The following is a 19,761-nucleotide window of genomic DNA, read 5'->3' on the forward strand; positions in this document are numbered from 1 at the left end:
CCTGGTTGCTTCACTAATCAGCATTCAACCCTGTGCAGCAACCATAACTTAACTCTGATATACTGTATTATTAAAGAACAGAGGATCAGTGAGAGAACCATAACATTTCCAAGTGACGGTCGCAGACAGATTTCTCATAATGGTAATTATAGATTTGGCAGAAGTAAAATATGTTTCATAGTACGTGATGCAATTATTAACACCGGCCCTCTAACAGACAAGTGGCACCCATGGCCTGCCTGTGACTGCTGTGATAAGTCTGAATCTGTTTTCAGCTAACGCCTGCACATGATCTCTAAGCACCAAGCAGAGCAGATATAAAATAAGTTGGCCATAAAACATAGACAGTAAGGCATTAGCTCACCTACAGCAAGTCAGCACTCACTGACTAACTAATCATTCAGCTTTAGATCTTTGCCCTTTAATGGGAGAATAAACTATTCATCAAATAAATTAACTCTTTATTAGGGTATCATTTGGCTGCAGTGATGTCAGAGCAGGAAACAATAGGTTAGTCTTCATTTGTCCAACCGTTCGATGCCAAATTTCGACAATTAATTTATGCACATGGCAGAGTTTTTAATTAATTTAATTTTTAACACTGTTGCTCAAACTGTTTAATTTTTTTTTGTAATGGACGTCCTTGCTTGGACATAATGGACATAACTCACCTTCAGTTGTATCTGCTACCACAGGGACTGCTCAGCAAAACTGACTCAGTCATGTTTTGACAGTAACCGAGATCCAGGGCCCACACAAAGCCAATATCTACTTTTTTAATTTCTATTTGACTTGATGATTCTGCTGATTTAAAAAATAATCTTTAATTTACATTTTAATGCTAAAACGTGTAAGGCAGAAGTATATATATAAAAAGATTTGGTATCATGCAGTGGGCTATAGATCTGTTGTTCCCAGTACCTCTCTATTCTGGGGACATTGTCATGTCCCTGCAGTGTTGTCGGTCAGGTACACCTTGACCTTTGTTTTGCTTTGCTTTTTTTACACATTCACTTACTGAAAATATTTTTTCAAAATGAAATAATCTACTGCAGAAATGGAAAGGAAACCATTCTGATGCATAGAGAAGCCTATTCTCATGGGTTTTTATGGTTTTCCAGAATGAAACAGAAGGATGTTTGAACATTGTAAACTGGACATACATCTTTATTTAGTTTGCTGTTGCGTTAACTCACTACTCATGTTTTATCAGGCATCTCTGAGATAACACAGAACTACAGCACACTGAGTAAAGCAAATATATTTTTCTGTGTCCATTTCTCTGTGTTTACCTGAGTGACATTAATGAAGGAACTAGTTTAATGTGGTGGATTTATGGCTGCAGTCTTGAAAAAAGTGATTAGCCGACATTCTGCTGATTTTATTCATATTGTAGTCAAACTGTTGACACTGAAGATGGTATTTGTAGTTGCTGCAGAGATTCAGATCTGTGGCATGCACTTTCCGCAGCACTGAAGAGATGTTGTGGCCGTTTGCCGGATTACTGTGTGGATTCCTGCCTTGCCTGGCCTCTTGTGTTCTCTGTGGTAAACTAGTAGTAAAGGCCATGTTGTGGGTGTTCAATGAATATTCTGCCTACTCTGCTCAGCTTTGTGGGCTGGAGACTGAGATATTAGAAATTACTGATGCTAGAATGTGGTATTTTAAGTGGTAAAGTTTTCTAAGCTCACTAAATTGTGACACTTTGTTCAAAGTCCTGACAGAGATATCATACACAACAAAGTTCCAACCCCCTCCTGACAGTAGGCCCGTCCCGCTGCTGCAGTAACCTCAATATGCCTGTGATCACTATTGCTCCTCAAACACCATTTCAAAGCAATTAAGTCCCACTCAAGGGGGCTCTATATTCATGACAGTGTTGTATTGTGTGCTAAAAGAGAGACCAGTGATGGAACAAGTAAAAAATAATGAAGTGGTTAATTTAATCAATATCCTTTCTGTGTCCAGAAGCTGTCCATTTTCGACCGACGTGGACAGAAGTTACGTCAACCTTTACAGGACAGATCAAGCCAAGCAGGGAGTCACACACAGGAACGGCATAGAGCATCCACTTTTTTTCAAAATAAAACACTGCGCAAACTATTAGTGATAATTAATATTAACAATAAACACCCTTCATAAGGACAAAATTAACTACGTAGCCGACACCCATGGTAGAAGCACAACAATCAAGGATAAATGACGAATCTTATCGTATCGGATCACATCGGATCTGATCACATCATATCGTATCATAACATATCGTATCACATTGTATCGTATTGGATCCGATCGTAAAGTTTGGCGCTGTAGTTACTCCTCTAGCCTCATTTCTTGATGCATCCGTCTGATGCAATTGAATTGTCATTATAAAAAGCAAGAAAAGTCTGTGTGGGGGTGGTTGGGATGGGTCATACAAAGGACTTTTGAACCAGGAGACCAGGGTTTCACTATTAGTCCAAGATTTGATGTAAGTTATGTAAGTAAGAAAATCTTATGTAAATTATGTTACATAAGTTACGTATGTAATGTGACTGAAGTTATGTAAGCAATGTAGTTATTTAAACCCCAGGGTGAACCCTAACCCAAATAGACCAAACCAAAGATCTTTTCCTAAACCTAACCAAGTTGCAACCGTGTCACAATGTTAATAACAGTCCAAAAGTCATAATATGTGAAATGTTTGTCAGCAGACAGTCTAACCAGACATCACTAACACTAACTTTCTAACACTAGAGCACTTAGCTTAAATCAACTGACCAAGCTGCTGTGTTTGACGAGGTGGGGTAAGAAAACGTTGAACTGTGTCGAGAAAGAAAATTAATTTCTTTCCCAAAATGTTGGAGTGTTCTAAGTACTGCCAGTCTGTGTGTCCTATGCAAAACCTTTCTGGATAACAGGGAGACTAATATTCACATCACACACACACATCTAGGTGGAAAAACATATCTATGCAGGAGATTTCATTGAGCCTGAGGTGAACACACTCCAGCACAGCATCACCTGCCATCTCTCCTGTGAAACTAGAGGCAAAAGAGTTATTAAACAACTAGGGGGAGAAAAACTTATTCTTCATGCAGTGTAGGTCACCACATGTGGCTTGTGTATATTAACAGTCTGGTCGGTCCCCAAACTTCTCAAATAAAAATGGCAGATTACGCTTTGACTATTGTAGCTCTCTCATTACTATAAGATTGCATGTCTTCTCTGATAGATATCTATGAACAGAAGGTTAAATTATAGGTTCATTACATGTCTGTAAGTACAGTATGCCTTCTTTTTCTCAAAAAAGCCAAACAGATTAAATCTAAAGCAGAAAATCAATCAAAGGGCAAATATATATTGATAACACTATAAATTTTCCAGAGAAAACTTATAGCCAAGAGGAGCTGCCAAGAGGGTTATCAAAATGGAATACACCTTTTCATCCCACTTCCAATTGATTGCCCCCTGTGGATGGATGGAGGTATAAATGAGCTCTGTGTTTGTGGCTAAATCAAGGAAAGGTGGGCAGACATATCACAAAAGTGAAATTGCGATGAAGCTTTATGATTCTTACGGCTGCTGCTGTGGTCGTCCACCAATATGATCTCTTTGAGCAGGTGTGGTGGAGTCCTCTGGATAGCTGTGTGGACGGAGCGCAGCAACACCGACAAGGCCTCATTGACAAAGATGAAGATGACGCTGAGCTGAGGAAGATCTGATGAATATGACATGTTTCTGCACCTGGTGGGTGTAAGCAGAGAGAATAAGAAGCTTTAACACAAACCCTTCCATTAAAGGGGGAATCCATACAGACAGACTAATCAATGAACAGTGCACACATCGATCAACTGACTGACCCGTCCGGTCGTAAATCTGGGATCGGCCTGGTGAGGGAGATGCGGTCACTAAGGTAGCCATTGTAGCCATAGTAACGGAACTTCTTGAGGGCGACCCTTCGACTCTCTGGACCGAGGTCGTGACCCCAGCGGTCGAACAGAGTGGAGGCGGAATCGGAGGCAGAGTCTGACGAGGAGGCAGCATCTTCGCCATCCTTCTGTGGAGTTTCTGTGGACACAGAGGGAGAGAGATTGAAAATCAAACGCATTTTAGTATTACCAGTTTTTCTCCAACGCTTTTCTCCTCGACCCATCACTAACCACTGTGCAACCAGATGCCGTGACATCTTCCCCGCTGCTACACTGTGGAGACATTGAACGAACTTCCTTCAAGCTCTATTCATGGAGAAAAAATTACTGTGAGTGAGCGCTAAGTAAGCTGTGTGGTTATCAAACAAAACCTGTTTGCCGAGGGCTGAAAGAATAATTGTAGCCGCACCGAGGAAAAGGATGGAACACAAATGTGACAATAACAGGGATTGTCATTGTCATTATAAGTAACTCATTCTGGCAGCTGCGGCGATCTGTTTCTGCAGAGGTGGACACAAATCCACTAACATGCTCAAGGAAACATTTTTTTATAATCAGTACTGTAGCTGAGCGTTCTTCCCATGCATGGTGGAAAACAGTGAGAGGAGAAAACATGCTTCAGGCCTGTTTGCAAAAATTTGTAAACAACAGAGAGCACACATCGCTTTTTGAAATATTTATATCTTATGTGAATTATAGCATGCAAACAGACCAAGAGGCTGCACTCTATTCCAGTTCACGATATCCCGAACAGGGATGTGGAATAATTCTTTGCAGCTTCCCTGTCACCTGTTCTCGCTGTGTGGCAGATTTGGGGCAAAGTAGCAGCAGAATCTGAATGCAGTGATCTGTTGTTTGTCCAGGTCACTGGAAAGACGGGGAACGTCTGAGAGCATAAAGTATTCATGAGACTGAGTCATGCTAAGATTCCTTACCCAGGTGAGCATGTGGGGAAGGTGGAAAGGGCATAAATAACAAGAAGTGCTCCAGCCATAGAAATAAAATGTAAAATATGAGACAGTGAAACAGTATGAGACTCGGAAAGACTTGCAAGTTCTACAATCACTTTCACAAAGGCTTATAAATGTCCTGAGGAATGAAACACCCCTCATAGCGCTTGTGTTTATTTTCACAGCAGTCTGAATGCCTAAAGAACAGAAGTTAGAATTATCTTCACTTTATGTTTAAGGAAATATAAACTATTGTGCATATCTTTCTATTTATCAAAAAGGTTTTGGACATATTTGTGGAAACAGTGTCTGAGGCACCTATACAGATATTTTTTGAAAACAGATATTTTCCTGTCATCTAAATCAAGCAAAATGAACTTTAGGTCACTAAAAAAAGATTTTTGATTCCCTCTAAGGTGCTGAGTTCTTTCAAATGGAGCATTTGGTAAATGATGACATCATCAATGTGTGCATGCCAGTTTTGTGTAGCCTATGAGAATGCTACTGAAACAACAATGGGGAACTTCTGGTTTCAGTATGTTTGGTTTCATTGCCAGTCCATGTGACAGAAAGGTGTTGTATAAATAAAGGTGAAGAAATGGGTGTCAAATAACCATAAATAATTATCTCATGTTGTTTGTCTTTTCAAGTTACTACAGCCAAAGAAAAATAAGGTCACTATGCATACTCAGATCATTCTTCTCTGGTATTTGTTGTACCCTTTGCAATAACTAGGCTGAGGTGCTTGTTTGAGCTTTTCAATATTGTAAGTCCTCATCTGGACAGAATATTTTCTAAAAATGGATGGTGGAGACATCAAAATCACATAGCCATGTTCCCTCTTTTCATGTCCACAGTAAAACAATCATTTCTTAAAAACAATTTTTCTTTACCTCATCACAACACAACAAGCCATCACCCATGATCCTAAATACCTGAAGTATAATAACATTTCTGCTGCTTAGCAGGAAAAAATATACCTATTATAGTCAAGTTAATTTAGAATAAAAATGTAGGGCTCAAGTCTACCAAACATTACTTTCATTCTCCTCTTCCTCCCACCACTTCAGGCACTTCATCCTGCTCTCCCTGCTGAGCTGAATGGGTTTGTCTCCTAGCTTAAAGAGCAGCTGCACTTCACCCTTTGGCAATAACATTCTTAATGTTCTCGAGGGTAGAACGCCACCTCCCTCACAGCCACATAATAAGCACCCTAAAAGCACTGCAAATAAATGAGACTTCTCTAGGCCGCAAGTGCATTGTGAAGCACCTTTAGTTTTGAGGAGTCTGAAGTCGCCCCATTTAGGCACCCTTTTAGAGTTAATATCCAACAGAAAAGAGGAACACTGGCTGAATAAAATCCATTTATATTAACTGATGCTTTTAGTTAATGCATTGTGCTTTTAAGCACCGGAGGACAGCAGGAATGAGACTCTGAAAGGTTTCTCAGTGCAGCCAAATTCTCTGGGGAGAGAAAGGGGCAGAAGCAGCAACACCTGTGTGGAAATGAAATGCAGATTTCTTTAACAAGAGTTCCTACTTAAATGACATTATGGATATGTTGGCTCAGAATTCACTCTGGTTAAAAAGCGATTGTTGATATCTACAAATGCTATTAATGCTACTTGTGAAATGTTAGAGGGGTTTGCCATAGTAGACTTCTTCATGTTGGAGTGGAAAGCAGAGGGAGTGTGTTGTGTCCCGCCCTGCTCTGTGTATGACACATTTCATTATTAAATAAGAAGGACCCAGCTACCCTTTGCAGCATGGCTGGAGGGCAGAGCTTACCTCTGTAGGAAAAGTCAGGGGGAATCAGGTCCAACAATGATGAGGCTGTGCGTGTGTGTGTCATACAGTAGTGTGCGTACATGAGTGTGTGTGTAGTTGGAACGGGGACAGAGTGCTACGTGCATGTGAGAGTGTTTGTCTTAATCTGTCCTCTGCATGTGTGTGAGTGCTTTAACTGTCAGAGAAGATCTAATTACAACCAATGAGCAGGCAACAAAGCACAACAACAGATTCAGCAGTTTATATACTGTATGTGTGATCATTTTGGAAAAGATGGTTATTTGCATCCTTTGCGAGAATATAGCTAAACATAGCTCCCTCATGGAGTTCCCCCTAATAACAAAAATAGTATTTTTTATTTCTTTTAAGCAAACCAGACATTTTAATGTGTTGTAAAAATGCTAAAAGCCAAAACTGCATTTTTATATTTTACTATGGACTAGCTGTTGCTGCCAGTCTTAATGCTAAGCTAGGCTAAAAACATCCTGTCTCCAGCTCCATTTTTACTGTGCATTATACATGAGACCATCTTGCCATCTCACCGCCAAAAAGTTAAAAATTTGAATAGTTTAAGATTCACATCACCACACATGACATATGCACTATGCATATCTGCAAAGTTTGCACTGGCACTAGCGGAGAGCTCATGGAGAGTGTCAAATATTAAAAGAGTTCATCCTCTGAGGAGCATGAGTGCTGAGTTAAGGGGTAACTCAAGTGTGTATTTTGTGGCTCGTGAGGAAGCTGTATGTAGTGTGACGAATTACCTCTAGTGACGTCACTCAGTGGCTAAGTTGCATTGAGGGTAATGTAGTCCCAAAGTTTTGAAAAGCAGTCCACTGGTTTAGCATTGCACTCCTATAACACTGTTGGACTCATTATGGACAGTTTGAAACAAGAGAGAGATATCACCTTTTTTATTCCGCACTCTTCTTTTTTCAAAACCTGGTGCCTACATTACCCACAAGCAATTTAGCAACTGAATGACATCATTGGAGGCAGTTTATAAGATTACATGCAGCTTTCTCTGGAGCCACGTAGGCTTTATACCACTTTTTTCACATATGCAGTAGTACTCCCCAAGACCTGTAAACACACTTTAATGTGTAAAACTAGTGAAATTACCCTTTAATTTTATGACTATTATATTTTGATATTTGTTGTTTTCTGATGGACATTTTTGCGTGGCGGTGGTATTCTAGGGGATGTCAGGGCGTCACTGGAGGGTCATCCCAATTCAACCTCAAATTTCATGTCAGGCTGGCCTGTCATGTCGAGACACAGTGACCACACGACCTCCTCCCTACACCTAAATCTTTAACTCTACACACCACACATTAACTACTGTAAGTGTGCGGCTGGGCTCACTTTTATACCACATCTCCAACATCTTACCCTATCCTTACCAACCAGCTGGTAGTGCGCGCACACACACAGGACCTTGGGGGTCAGAGGTCAACTCCAACACGTGCTGCTCACTGTTCAGTCTGGCTGCATCCAGCATTGCATTGTGACAGTAAACAGTGGAAATTTGTCTTGTGATACCCTTGTTGGGGATAGGAACTTGGCTGCCTGTCAATGTCTGCTCAGCTGTGATTACACACAGAACACACACACACACACACACACACACACACACACACACACACACACACACACACACACACACACACACACACACACACACACACACACACACACACACACACACACACTCTGTACAGACCAGAATAGTTCAGAAAGCGAGATTGAGGTTGACAATTTTGGAAATAACTTCTCCAGTTTTTCCTCCCAAAAGCAATAAAACACACATTTGCTGAATTGAAAATAGGCTTTAAAAACATTAAGATGCACAATAAAAAAAAGTGTCAGGTCTCTCGGACCCATAAAAAACAAAAGAGAGGGAGAACACAAAGGAGAAAGAGAAAAATAGTGATGACAACAGCGAGAGAGAGATGGAAGAGAATGAGCAGAAGCCAGAGGAGTTAGGAGGGTGACAAAGTGAAAGTGCCGACAGCGTGTGGAGCGAGGTATGAGAGAGTGATGAGAAGGAGGAGAGGCAGTGAGAGTGATGAGGAGAACAAGAGAATAAAGGGCTTTTGACAGAAGGTATTCATCCCTGGGCATCTGTAAACTAGACGACCCTGAGCTCCGTCACATCAGCTTGCAGAGACACGCTCTTTTATTGGCTCAGACACCGAGACGGCTCCCCGTCCACACACACACATACACACAGGCCATCAGACCTGGACTCCCCACAACCTAATGGATTAGAAACAAGCTGCCTTGCCCAGGTGACAAAGTGTCTCACCTTGTCCTGCAGTCACTTTATGCAGAATTGGCGTGCTGTTGGCTCAGCAGGCAGGACGCTGCAGACCAGACCTGAACCTCCAGGTCACACTGACAAAAGACTGACGCCAACAGAGCTCTGGCTCAGATCATGACTGACACCAGGGCTGTTGCAGACCAGCAACAATAGGTTTGGGAAGGATTAAAAGAAATGTAGGAGCTCTGTACGATACCTGGACTAATTAATTCATAAAAGGTTTCAAACACTCACAATTCAATCACACAATAAACATGCAATACATGTTATTAAGAAAAGAACTTTAAAGCTGAAATATGTGTTGCCTCTGAATTAATAAGTATAACCATCTGCATGTTGGAGGCAAACTCATGTTTTGCAAATCAGAAATGTTAATGTGGTTTGTTACACAGCAGCTACAGCAACACCAAACAGAATATGAGCATCTTGTTTAATGTTTTAGAGTTTGGACCATTTTGTTTTCTTGTCTTTCCCTCTGCAGTAGTGTCCAATACATCTCAGGGCAGACGTTGACAGCCAGCCTTCATGTTAGTTAAGATCGGTGGATTGTGAAAACACCCGGGACAACAATGGAAATGAGAATTATTGATGCAGAAACATCAAGCTATGCATACAGTACACCACGTAAACTGTTATTAATTAAAACAGAGCATGTGGAGACAATGTGGGCCTCACACTCAGCCTTCAGACTACAGCGTTTTCTGGAGGGGGCTCGGTCAAGTGGAAACAGAATAATAAGGATAGGATCTGATGTCCAACACTATTCTTAATAATTATGCAGGTCAAAAGTGCATTATACATTTATTTCAATGACTGCTGAGGGCTCAGAAAGCCTCAGTTATGGTTTAAGTGTGGTAATATTTTACAAATCATTAGCACAAGATTTATGATCAATAATCACCAGTAATGTGGATGTAATGACTTAGTGGGTAAAGGCAAGTGTTAGAACAAGTAGAACAGCCTGGTAAGTTCAGAAATAAAACCAGGATAACAACACCAGGGGTCGACAATATAAATGGAACGCTCCAAGCACTGGCCCGGTGGGGGCCAGCATGGACTAAAGTTCTCCGTCGCTACGACGGATTTCCGTCATTCAAACTTAACAGAGGCGACTTGTGAGATCAATGTAGATCGGAGGAGAACAGTTGGCTGATGTTTATTGACAGATTGTCACACTCTACAGCCAATGGTACCGTTAACAGCGTGTGCGCGCCTGACCAATGACAGTGTAGTGACCCACACAGGGCGGCATCTCAACACGGAGCGGCACTAAAGTTCTCGTCTGACACGGAGAGTCTCCTGTTGTGTGCTACATGTGTGAAATAACAACTACAACAATAACAACTAGTCTGGACTTTGTCTGCAGTGTATCTGTGTAAACGGCTTCATTCAGCGTCTCTCCCTCCCCTCTGGCACCGTGAGTTACCATGGTTACAGGAACGCCCTGAAACTTTATAATGATGATCAATAAGAAGTTTTTGGCAAATTTCCCTTATTGTCTATCCCTGAACACCTTTGCTACATTGTGATAACCTCAGACGACATATAGTCTCATGTCATAATAATGATATATATTGGATATATTGCCCAGCCCTAGTTTCTGACAGTAGCTGACCTCTTTTATGTAAGCTAACTGATGGCAATTCGGAAATACTTTTTGTGGTGCTCTACTCTAATAACTCAGTCTTGGTTTTTGGTTATTATAAAATCTTACATAAAGGCATATTAGGTTTCAGCTGACACAGCTAAAAAAACTGAGACTTACTGCCAAACAGTCTATGGAACTAATGTAGTCTCTGGAGTTTGTTTTGTCTTTACTGTATGTCGACTGCCAGAATAATTGATGCTGACTACATTTTGTCTTTTGTGACCCTCCTAAGTCCTCATCTCTCAAGAATTTCATAAAACCATGAACTTAATTTTTTTGTCTCTTTCTCTGCATAACGTACAGCAGTTACAGGTCGTCAATATCCATTCCCCAAAGATGCTGACTCAGCTGGCGCATGCAGCGCGTGGCTTGAGCCCACTATTTACTGAACATTATAGCTCACCAGTGTGGACGCGCACATCGTTATCGCGTTCATTCTTTTAGCTCTATTTTCACATCTGGCTTGTTAGCTACTAAATGCTCCACTTTGTTCACCAGCTAACTGTGTCTACCTGCAGTGTGGTGATGAGCAGGTAGTTTACGATGGGTTTGCAGAGGTTTTTCACTGAAAACGACACTATGAGCTGTGAGAGTGATCCAAAATGTTAGGTGTAGGCCACACAGTTAAAACAACTAGAGCTGAAGAGTTGGGTAACAATTGTCTGTATGTTTATCACCTGTCACATTACACATTGTTATTACAAAAACATTGATTATAACCATTTTAATTGTATTTAAATCTCATGTGTATACAGTTTTCACGACAGACAAACACTGTGCAACATTGTCCATGAAACTTCAGCGTGTTTGTGTGTCTAGAAAATTATAAATAGCAGCTTTTGGAAGAACAGGAACGTATGAATTTTTTAAAAGCCTCTCAGACTGCGTTATACCTGTAATCTGTCCACCCAGCAGGTAAAAGGGAGCTGAAAGTTCTTGAATAACCCTAAAAAAGTTGAGGCATCATACATCTGCAACCGCAATGCTGTAGTCACACCTCCTGCAGTCCTGCTGTTTGAATCCTCGTGCAAACAACAACCTGTTTCTGAGCTGAGAGCCCTGTAACTGCAGCTACAGGAACTTCAGGAACTCACCATACTGTAGCTGCAATCAGCAACATTTTTAAAAAACAAGACAGAAATACTTCTGTTCTGGATATTTCTGTTCTGATTTACATGACATGCTTGTTTGGTCTGATGTAAAAGCTGTCCACCCTCTGCATACCAAATGTTCGCTGGGTAAAAGCTCGATAAGAGCGCGTCAGCCCGGCTGTTACTGAGCTGTGATTGACAGTCGACCGGTAGACAGGGGGATGAAGTGTTGGATGACAATTTTTCAGTAGGAGGTTGGAATGTTAAAGAGAAAGCAATGGAACATTAAATTCCAAAACTGAACTGTGAACAAAATCCAGAGTAATCAAACCTCCACACAGCCGGGATACAAGATTTGAACCGGATGTGCTCTAAATCCAGATGCTAACCGGCGAACATCTTCTGACATTCTCAGCTGAATTGTTTCAGAAAGTTCAGATACAATAAAAGTCGTCATCAGAAAGGTGATGGAGATGTCATTTGAGGACAGAGTCGACATTATTAAGATGCAGTACAGGCCTGTCGATGTGGAGGGGAAGTGCTCGGGGGTTGTGAAGATGATTCAGTGCTGGATCTTGTTTAGGGAGAAAGAATTCCTGCTCTGCAGTGTGTGAGTCAGCGTAAAAGATGCTTCCAGCGTCTACTTATTCTTTTGAGAAACCTTTTCACCTTTTTGTAATGACGATGGCTTCAATTCAGCTAGTTTCCAAAAAACTCACCACGTAATACTCTACATGTAATACGCCCGTCTTCGAGCACGTCAATTCAGGGAAATTGGATGTTGTCGCTGAGAAAGGAGCATTCAGGACTTGGAGTTCGTATCCTGAATGCAATCAGTTCTTATTTTGATGCAGTGAAAGCGCAGATACCAAGTGTTTACATCACCCGTCTAGTGCTTGTTTTAAGCCTACGCATTAAATCACATGGCACATCAGGAATCTTCTATTTATCCAGCCCCATTGATTTATGTGTGGGATATAAAGATGCACATAAACAGCTTAAACTGATCAAGACCTTATACGGGACATGAGCCCGATTTGCAAAACACCGTGCGTGGATGTAAAAGCACTCAATTAGACCGCGGCGCCTCCTCCGTGTACTTTCAAGTTGCACATCAGCCCCGCGTTGAAACACTCGCAGCGGCTGCTGCTTCGCAGGAACCAATCCCAGCAGGCTTTGCACTTGTAACACAAACACACACCCACTCACACCCGAGGATTGGAAAGAATTTGTTTTTCGTGGAGAGAATCTCATTTGCTCTGCAAGCCCCGCAACATTATCTCCCTCTGAAAGCTTTTTGTGTTCCAATATTTAAAGAGGCAAAAGGGAAAACACAAGCAATTCATTTGCCTTTTGTACTCTCTCCGAGCCCCTTCACATCACACAACAGCTTCTTTCATGTAACAGCGAGCAATGACTCACAAAAAGTGCCTTTTCAATTGTTTGCAGTGAGTTTGATTGCGTTGCCATGAGCGTGCTTGCACAAGAGTCATTTATAAAATGTTGTGCTGCTCCCAGCTGGCCCATCTGCACATCTCCGAAGTAAAGGAAACTAGTTTTTGCAACTTTTGTGTGGCTGCTTCTTTCGGAACAATGACAGACACACAAACACACACACACACACACACACACTGATGAGAGAGAGAGAGAGAGCATGTGTGACAGAGAGAGAGGGAGAGATGGCGACCTGCATCCAAAAGTTCACACATGATTAATTTAATCAAGCAGCGAGCAGATGGTGATCTCTGTCTCCCTCCTCTCCCCTCAGGTATGATTAACATGTTTCATGGATCACACCTGGACAAGTCAAATCTGTACTTACAGTGAAACCAGAGGGACAGAGACACAGGGAGGTGAACTGAGATGCATCAGCCATTTTTAGATGTTGAATTATAGCTTTTTTAGCTTCATCTATCTGTCAAAGTCAAACTGAGGTCTCCGTTATGGGAATAGATTTCAGAAGAACAGAGAAGATCATTACTAAGAGTGCAGAGCTGGAGTCATGACATGTTCAGTCTCGCTGAGCATAAAGACAGAGAGTGGAGGAAACAGCAAACCTTTCTCTGTGCAGAGAATTCTAAAAGAAAAATCATACCTATCAGCACCTCTAAAGTTCACTAATACATTAAGTGTATCTTGTTTTTTTGTACAAAAAGAGAAACTGTACTATGATGATTTGTGATTGTAGTTAAGGTTCGTATGAGGGTTATATCTTTGTGAACAAGGCATAGGTACTGTGACTGTGTGCAGAGTAGCTTGTTTTACAGGTAAAGTTCTTTATAATGAACATAAGTGTGTAAAGCCTCTTTTTACCCTTCTGAATCCCTTCACACTTTGTCATTCATTTCATCATTTATACTAAATAGAATAAATAGAATTCACCCTCCAAACAGGAGGGATGGCCCTAACCATATGGTAAAATGTATCTGTAGTCATAATATCTAGTCGTAAAATATTTTGTTGCATGGGTGGTTTGGTCCGGGAGTTGTGTTTTGAGCAGCAAAGATGCTACTGCACGATCACAGAGATATACTGTACATATACAGGCAGCAGTGTGTCTCTATCATCCTCTCGCTCTTCCACGGCCACACAATGCAACTTGTCACTTTTATCATTAAGGTGACACTATCTACAGAGTATAGACTAAAATATAACATAGAATTGAGTATTTATAGTATTGATTTGAGAGAATATTATAGATCTAAGAGGAGAACAAGAGCATAAGAAAACCCACACTAAGAAATCCATCTGCTACTTCAGCACCATGGACAGCACCATAGTTTTATCGAAGCACAGCACAGCTGCTGATATTTCAGAGCCACGAATATAACAAAATAGCAGGTTCATAATTAGGCCCTATTCATACAGATGTGCTGGCTTGGCTTGACTCAGTTTGACTCTGGGATTTACATTACACCTGGGTGGCCGCTTGAAAATGTGTCTTTAACTGACGACGCGCTTGTCTAGAGTATTGGTCAAAGGAGCAGCTATAACTTCTCTTCCTCCCTCAGGTATTATCAAAGAAAAGCCACTGACAAGGCTCAGCTAATTTGATAAACATGTTTAATTTCTTTCTTCCAGTCTTTCACTGGCAGTACCTTAACATGACTCCCATACAGCCGAAAGTGAACGTGATGAAACAGATGTCAGAAAGTACAAATGGGGACGCAGGAGTGAAACTAAACTACACAGAGATTCAGGTACAAGCTACAGAAGTACTGAGCTCTGAACACAGAGAGACGTTTACAAAGGCCTTTCTCTCTGGTCTCCTGTACAGACGTGTTGAGTATTGCAACTTGTCTGAGGGGAAGAAGGAGGGTTGTCATGGGTTGGCAGCTCAGCTCAACTAGGCACGCTTAAACTGGTAATGAAATCACAAATCAGTGTGGCATTGTTTGACTTGGCGTAGCCAAAAGCGCCAGTGGAAAAGTCCCAAGTAGGGTGGAACTGAGATCAAAAGGAGCAACTGCAAATATGTCTGCTACTCCAGTAACCACAGTAACCACGCTCCATGGATATTCATCTATACACAGCTACTGAGGCCACTGGAATTTCAGAACTGTGGTTGGGGCCATGGATTCTAAGTTGCACAAATCTCAGTCAGATTAAAGATCAATGAGTCTGACAAGACTAACATATTCAGCTGAACAACCCCATTGCTCCTGCACTGATCCACTCATAGGGGATAAAGAGAGGGGTGCATTTTGGTCATTTGCCAACCAGAAGGATGGCATCCAATCTTATATGCCCTATTGTATCATATTTGTGGTACGCCATCTCTCCCCTATCCCATATTTGCCCATCATTGAAAACCTGTAGAACTGTATAGACAAAAAAAACACATATGAAATTGCGCTCAGGAGTCAATGAGCATTAAATCTACATCATAGCCTGATGTGTACTTCCCCAGAATTCTAACTTCATGTCATATTGACGCAGACCACACGACTGGGATTGGTTCGCTTGGTAGGATCGCATTCTCCGGGTTCTCACCCCAGTGCTTAGCAGCAGGGCTACTCCTTGATTTCAAACACACCCCACTCTGGCAGCTGCTCTTTTTGGATTCCTCCTCTGGAGCTGCTTTTAGCTGCTGTAGTGTCTCTGGGCTATAAAGAGCGGACAGGCTGGGACAGTGGCAAACACTGACTTGCCGAAACCGAATTATTCAAGCTTGGTGTGTATGGAGAGATGGTCCTCCATGCAGTCATTCTGCCTGTCCACTCTGAATAGAAGTACACCGCAAGCAACGCAGACACGCCGGCGCAAATGTATAAATGCTCACTACAGTGTAGGCCATTTGTGTAGTTCACAGTGTTGGCTCTGCGTAGAGCTGACATGCAACCATGAATCAGCCTTAAATGTTGGCAATATTGCAAAACTCCATGACTTATTACACCAGTACTCTCACAAGCTGGACACACTGGATGCGTGAGCAGCGTTTGTGCGTGGAGGAACGTCCTGCTTTTCATTTCAGCGTCCATGTAAACAGGTTAAAGCAGACACACACAGCTGGCGCAATTAGCGCAGCTCACGTGCTTGTCAAGTGAGGCCGCAGCAACGCTTCATCTAGAGATTTGGAGTCTTGCCTGTTTTTACTGCAACATGTGCACGGTTCTTGGGTATACACTGCACACACTACACAAGCAGGCAGTGTCTTCCAAGGGTAAGAAAAAGATACTTTGGAGAGAGTGATCTGACATCATCTAACTAATCTATAACCTTAAAATGGCTCATTAACGTGATTATCTGACTTATTAAACTGATTATTTTTGTACAGTGGAAATGATGATGCATGACAATGAGTTATGTAGGTCAGACTTGAGATGAACTGGAGCTGTTACAGAGATCTTACTCAGTCTGACTCACTCGAGACTTTTATGGAAAAACTGGCTGTATAAAGGTGCTTATTCAAACATGAGACTGACATGTAAAATTGCCACCACTACATGTAATGAAGTGCATGTCTGAAAGCTGCTGAGTGCTCAGAGAGAACAAAGAGGGGACGATACACCACAGCACTGAAATTTGTATCTGCAATTTCCTTGTGCAAGCTGACTTATCTAAATTTGTACTCCCTCGCTTTGATAACCCTCACCTCGTTGTTTACTGAGTGGAATAATGCAGAGTGTTTCCTCCGCTCGCCTCTCTCCAACACAAAGCTTGACAGGCTGCAGATTAAAGATCACAGAGGCAGATTCCATTATCAAGCCATTTCCCTCCTTTACCACACTAACAACCTTTTAAAACTATCAGCCATCATTTTCTCCCCATTTCGCCGTCGTCATAGTGTGATGGCCTCAAAAATGACTGTCATTCTTTCTTCCTGCCTGTGTGTGTGTGTTTGTGTGTGTGAAGACAATGGATCGTTTTCTCTCTGCAGCTTAGCCAAAAACATTATCCATCACGGCTCCCAGGAGACGAACACACATATGCCAGCACACACAAACAGGAAGAAGTGAGACACACGCACTTAGAAAATACGCACGCACACACGCACGCACGCACACAAACACACATACAAACACACCGTGGGAAGCATACATGATGGTAGGGTAATCTATGTCTTGATCGCAGCTTGACTGCTTGATTCTCCAAGTCGTCCACTTGCAGGAATCAATACAGATTAAGTGGGTCTTCCTGTAAGTCCATATGGCTCTCTGCAGCAACAGACGGCTCCACCGCTCCGCTAATTACATTACAGCACTACAGATAAGGTTTCATTGTCCCATACAAGCAGATGAGCAGGACAATGTAACTGCTATAAAAGCCATTTCTTGGAAAGGCAGATATAAATCAAAAAGAAGAAAAAAAAGGAGAAAAGAGATTTGTCACAAAGGATAGGAAGTTCTTCAATCTCATTCTGATGAGCTCATTCTGTTCGGAAGGAAAGCTGCATCTCTTTCGGTGAGATGAAAGAGCGACAGCTGCAAAATATGCACATGCTTTATTTTAAGAGCTTGCCGTTTGTTTTTGTGGAAAAAAGTGATTCTGGAATAACTGTTCAATCCTTTAATTCTCTGAAAACCAGAAACGTAAAAACAATATTATCCAACTTAATCAGATGTAATAGGTACTTTTTCTTACAATATGTCTCTTGGACATTGGTGACTGAAAAATACTCCACTCCAGTGGACATTACGCCAGAGGGTATAGCCTGCCCACTGGGCCTATTTTTATATAAAATCTGTAGACTATCTAATATTTCTGTTTAAATAAAACTACATAAGTGTAAATGATATAATTTACAAAACAGACAAAAATAGGAAGAATGTTGCATAATATCCACTGGAGTGGACAGTCGTATTTTTAGTCACTGAAAAAACTTAATGCAGTTGAAAAGTATGTTTTTTACCTGTCTGGAGTTATTCAAGAGGTACTTGGTGCAATCCTCTTCTTTCCTCCATGATTTTGAATTTGCAATGCCATATCTCTAAATGATACCAAGATAATCATCAACTGAAAAATCTGACAAGGCTTACGGAGTCCAGTTGTTGGGACATGGTTCTCGAGCCTTAATGGTTAAAAATGGCTTCCAAATATCTGTCCACCGTAGTGACACCATGCATGAAAAAGTTGCATCACATGAGCTGTATTTCAACAGTTTTTTACTGTAATTTCTTAATGTTGCTTCTGCTGAAACATCATATACAGTAGGAGCTGTAGAGCACACACAAGGATCACAGGAATTATGAACCAATGTGATATCAGTTAGCAAAACAGTGACAGAGAATAAAGCCAATTCACACCATCATTAATATAAATCATAAATGTATCATTAGCTAAACTTCAGTCAATGGTTATTTCACTGTTAACAAACAATGACATTTTTGTACTAAATTTAATTTTAAGTAGTTTAATTATTATACATATAAAATTATTTGTCCGCTCTACAGAGATACTCAGTGAGGAGCAGCTCTAAAGGGTGAGTGACTGGAGAGGAGCAGCAGAAGACCGAAAGAGAGGCGGAAGAGACCAGTGTATAATGGCTGCCATGGACATGTGATGAAAGCAATTCTGGGTAAACTGAAGAAATACCTGTAATGTTTTCCATTGTGACCTCTTATATAACAATACTCGTGGTTAAGGAATAAATAAATTGGATCCAGGGAAACGCCATCTTTATGCAAATGAATGACTTTCCGCAAAGTAATGCTATCAGGTGTCTCTCACTTGAAATACACATCAGCATCCGCTGCTATGCAGCCGTTTAAAATATGCATCGAAACAGATTGGAAAGGCTTTTTCCTCGGAACAAGACATTTGCATTTGCTGCGGCCTGTTTGCTCTAACAGCACAATATGACGTCTGGGGGCATAATCAGAGGAACAGAAGGGCATGCATGTTCTCTAAAATAAGAGACCCTGGAGACACTGGGAGGAAAAAAACTGTTACTGGTACTTGAAGAAGCCAATTAGTGCACAGCAGGAGAACAGCAGGTTTGTTGTGAAGAGAGCAGAGGAGGTGCGAACAGGGAGGGGAATAGGGAGAGAGGAGAAAACCTTTTAATACAAGACACATCAGATCTATTCTCTGTGCAGAGAAGACTGGAGCTGTTAGTGCTAACAACCAAGTGCACCTCCTCAAAATAGAGACACAACTAAACACATCTGTGCATACGGATCACACTGTGGTTTCGTATTGTTGGTTCATGTACCGTCCATACCAGCTAAAGGTTAAAGAGTGGAAACTCTGAGGCCACAAGGGTGCCTTTACTTTCTCTCTTTGTTTCAACTGCTTACAACTCATAGGCAAAGTGCAGCATCAAGACACAAAGTACAGCATCAAGGTTACAACCATTTATCCTGAGAAACGTATGAATGTGTGTATCAAAAATAATGGATAATGGAATAAGACATTCCACTAAAAAACAAGAATGTTATCTGATTGATAGCTGGGCCAAATTTCATAGGAATCCATTTGACATATGTGTTGAGACATTTAGACATTATGTGTAACTATTTCATATTAAAATGTTTATTATCTAAGTACAGTAGTACTCCTGCAGTCCTGCTTTTGGAGGCATATGTTTCACTATTTGCTTTATTAT

General features: G+C 41.3%; 1 protein-coding gene across 2 annotated transcripts in view; it reads right to left on the reverse strand.

Moving 5' to 3' along the window:
- The window catches only part of LOC311263766 (polypeptide N-acetylgalactosaminyltransferase 18-like), a 169,149-nt gene that overhangs the window by 80,824 nt on the left and 68,564 nt on the right, over positions 1-19,761 (reverse strand). For both annotated transcript variants that reach the window (XM_084364063.1, XM_084364062.1), the window contains exons 2-3: positions 3,843-4,050; positions 3,560-3,726 (exon numbers count right to left, since the gene is read on the reverse strand). In XM_084364063.1, the coding sequence (XP_084220189.1) occupies positions 3,560-3,726; positions 3,843-4,050 (375 nt within the window). The remainder of the gene's footprint in view (positions 1-3,559; positions 3,727-3,842; positions 4,051-19,761) is intronic.

Source organism: Pagrus pagrus, assembly GCF_965226575.1.
Source record: "Pagrus pagrus genome assembly, chromosome: 10".
NCBI lineage: Eukaryota > Metazoa > Chordata > Actinopteri > Spariformes > Sparidae > Pagrus > Pagrus pagrus.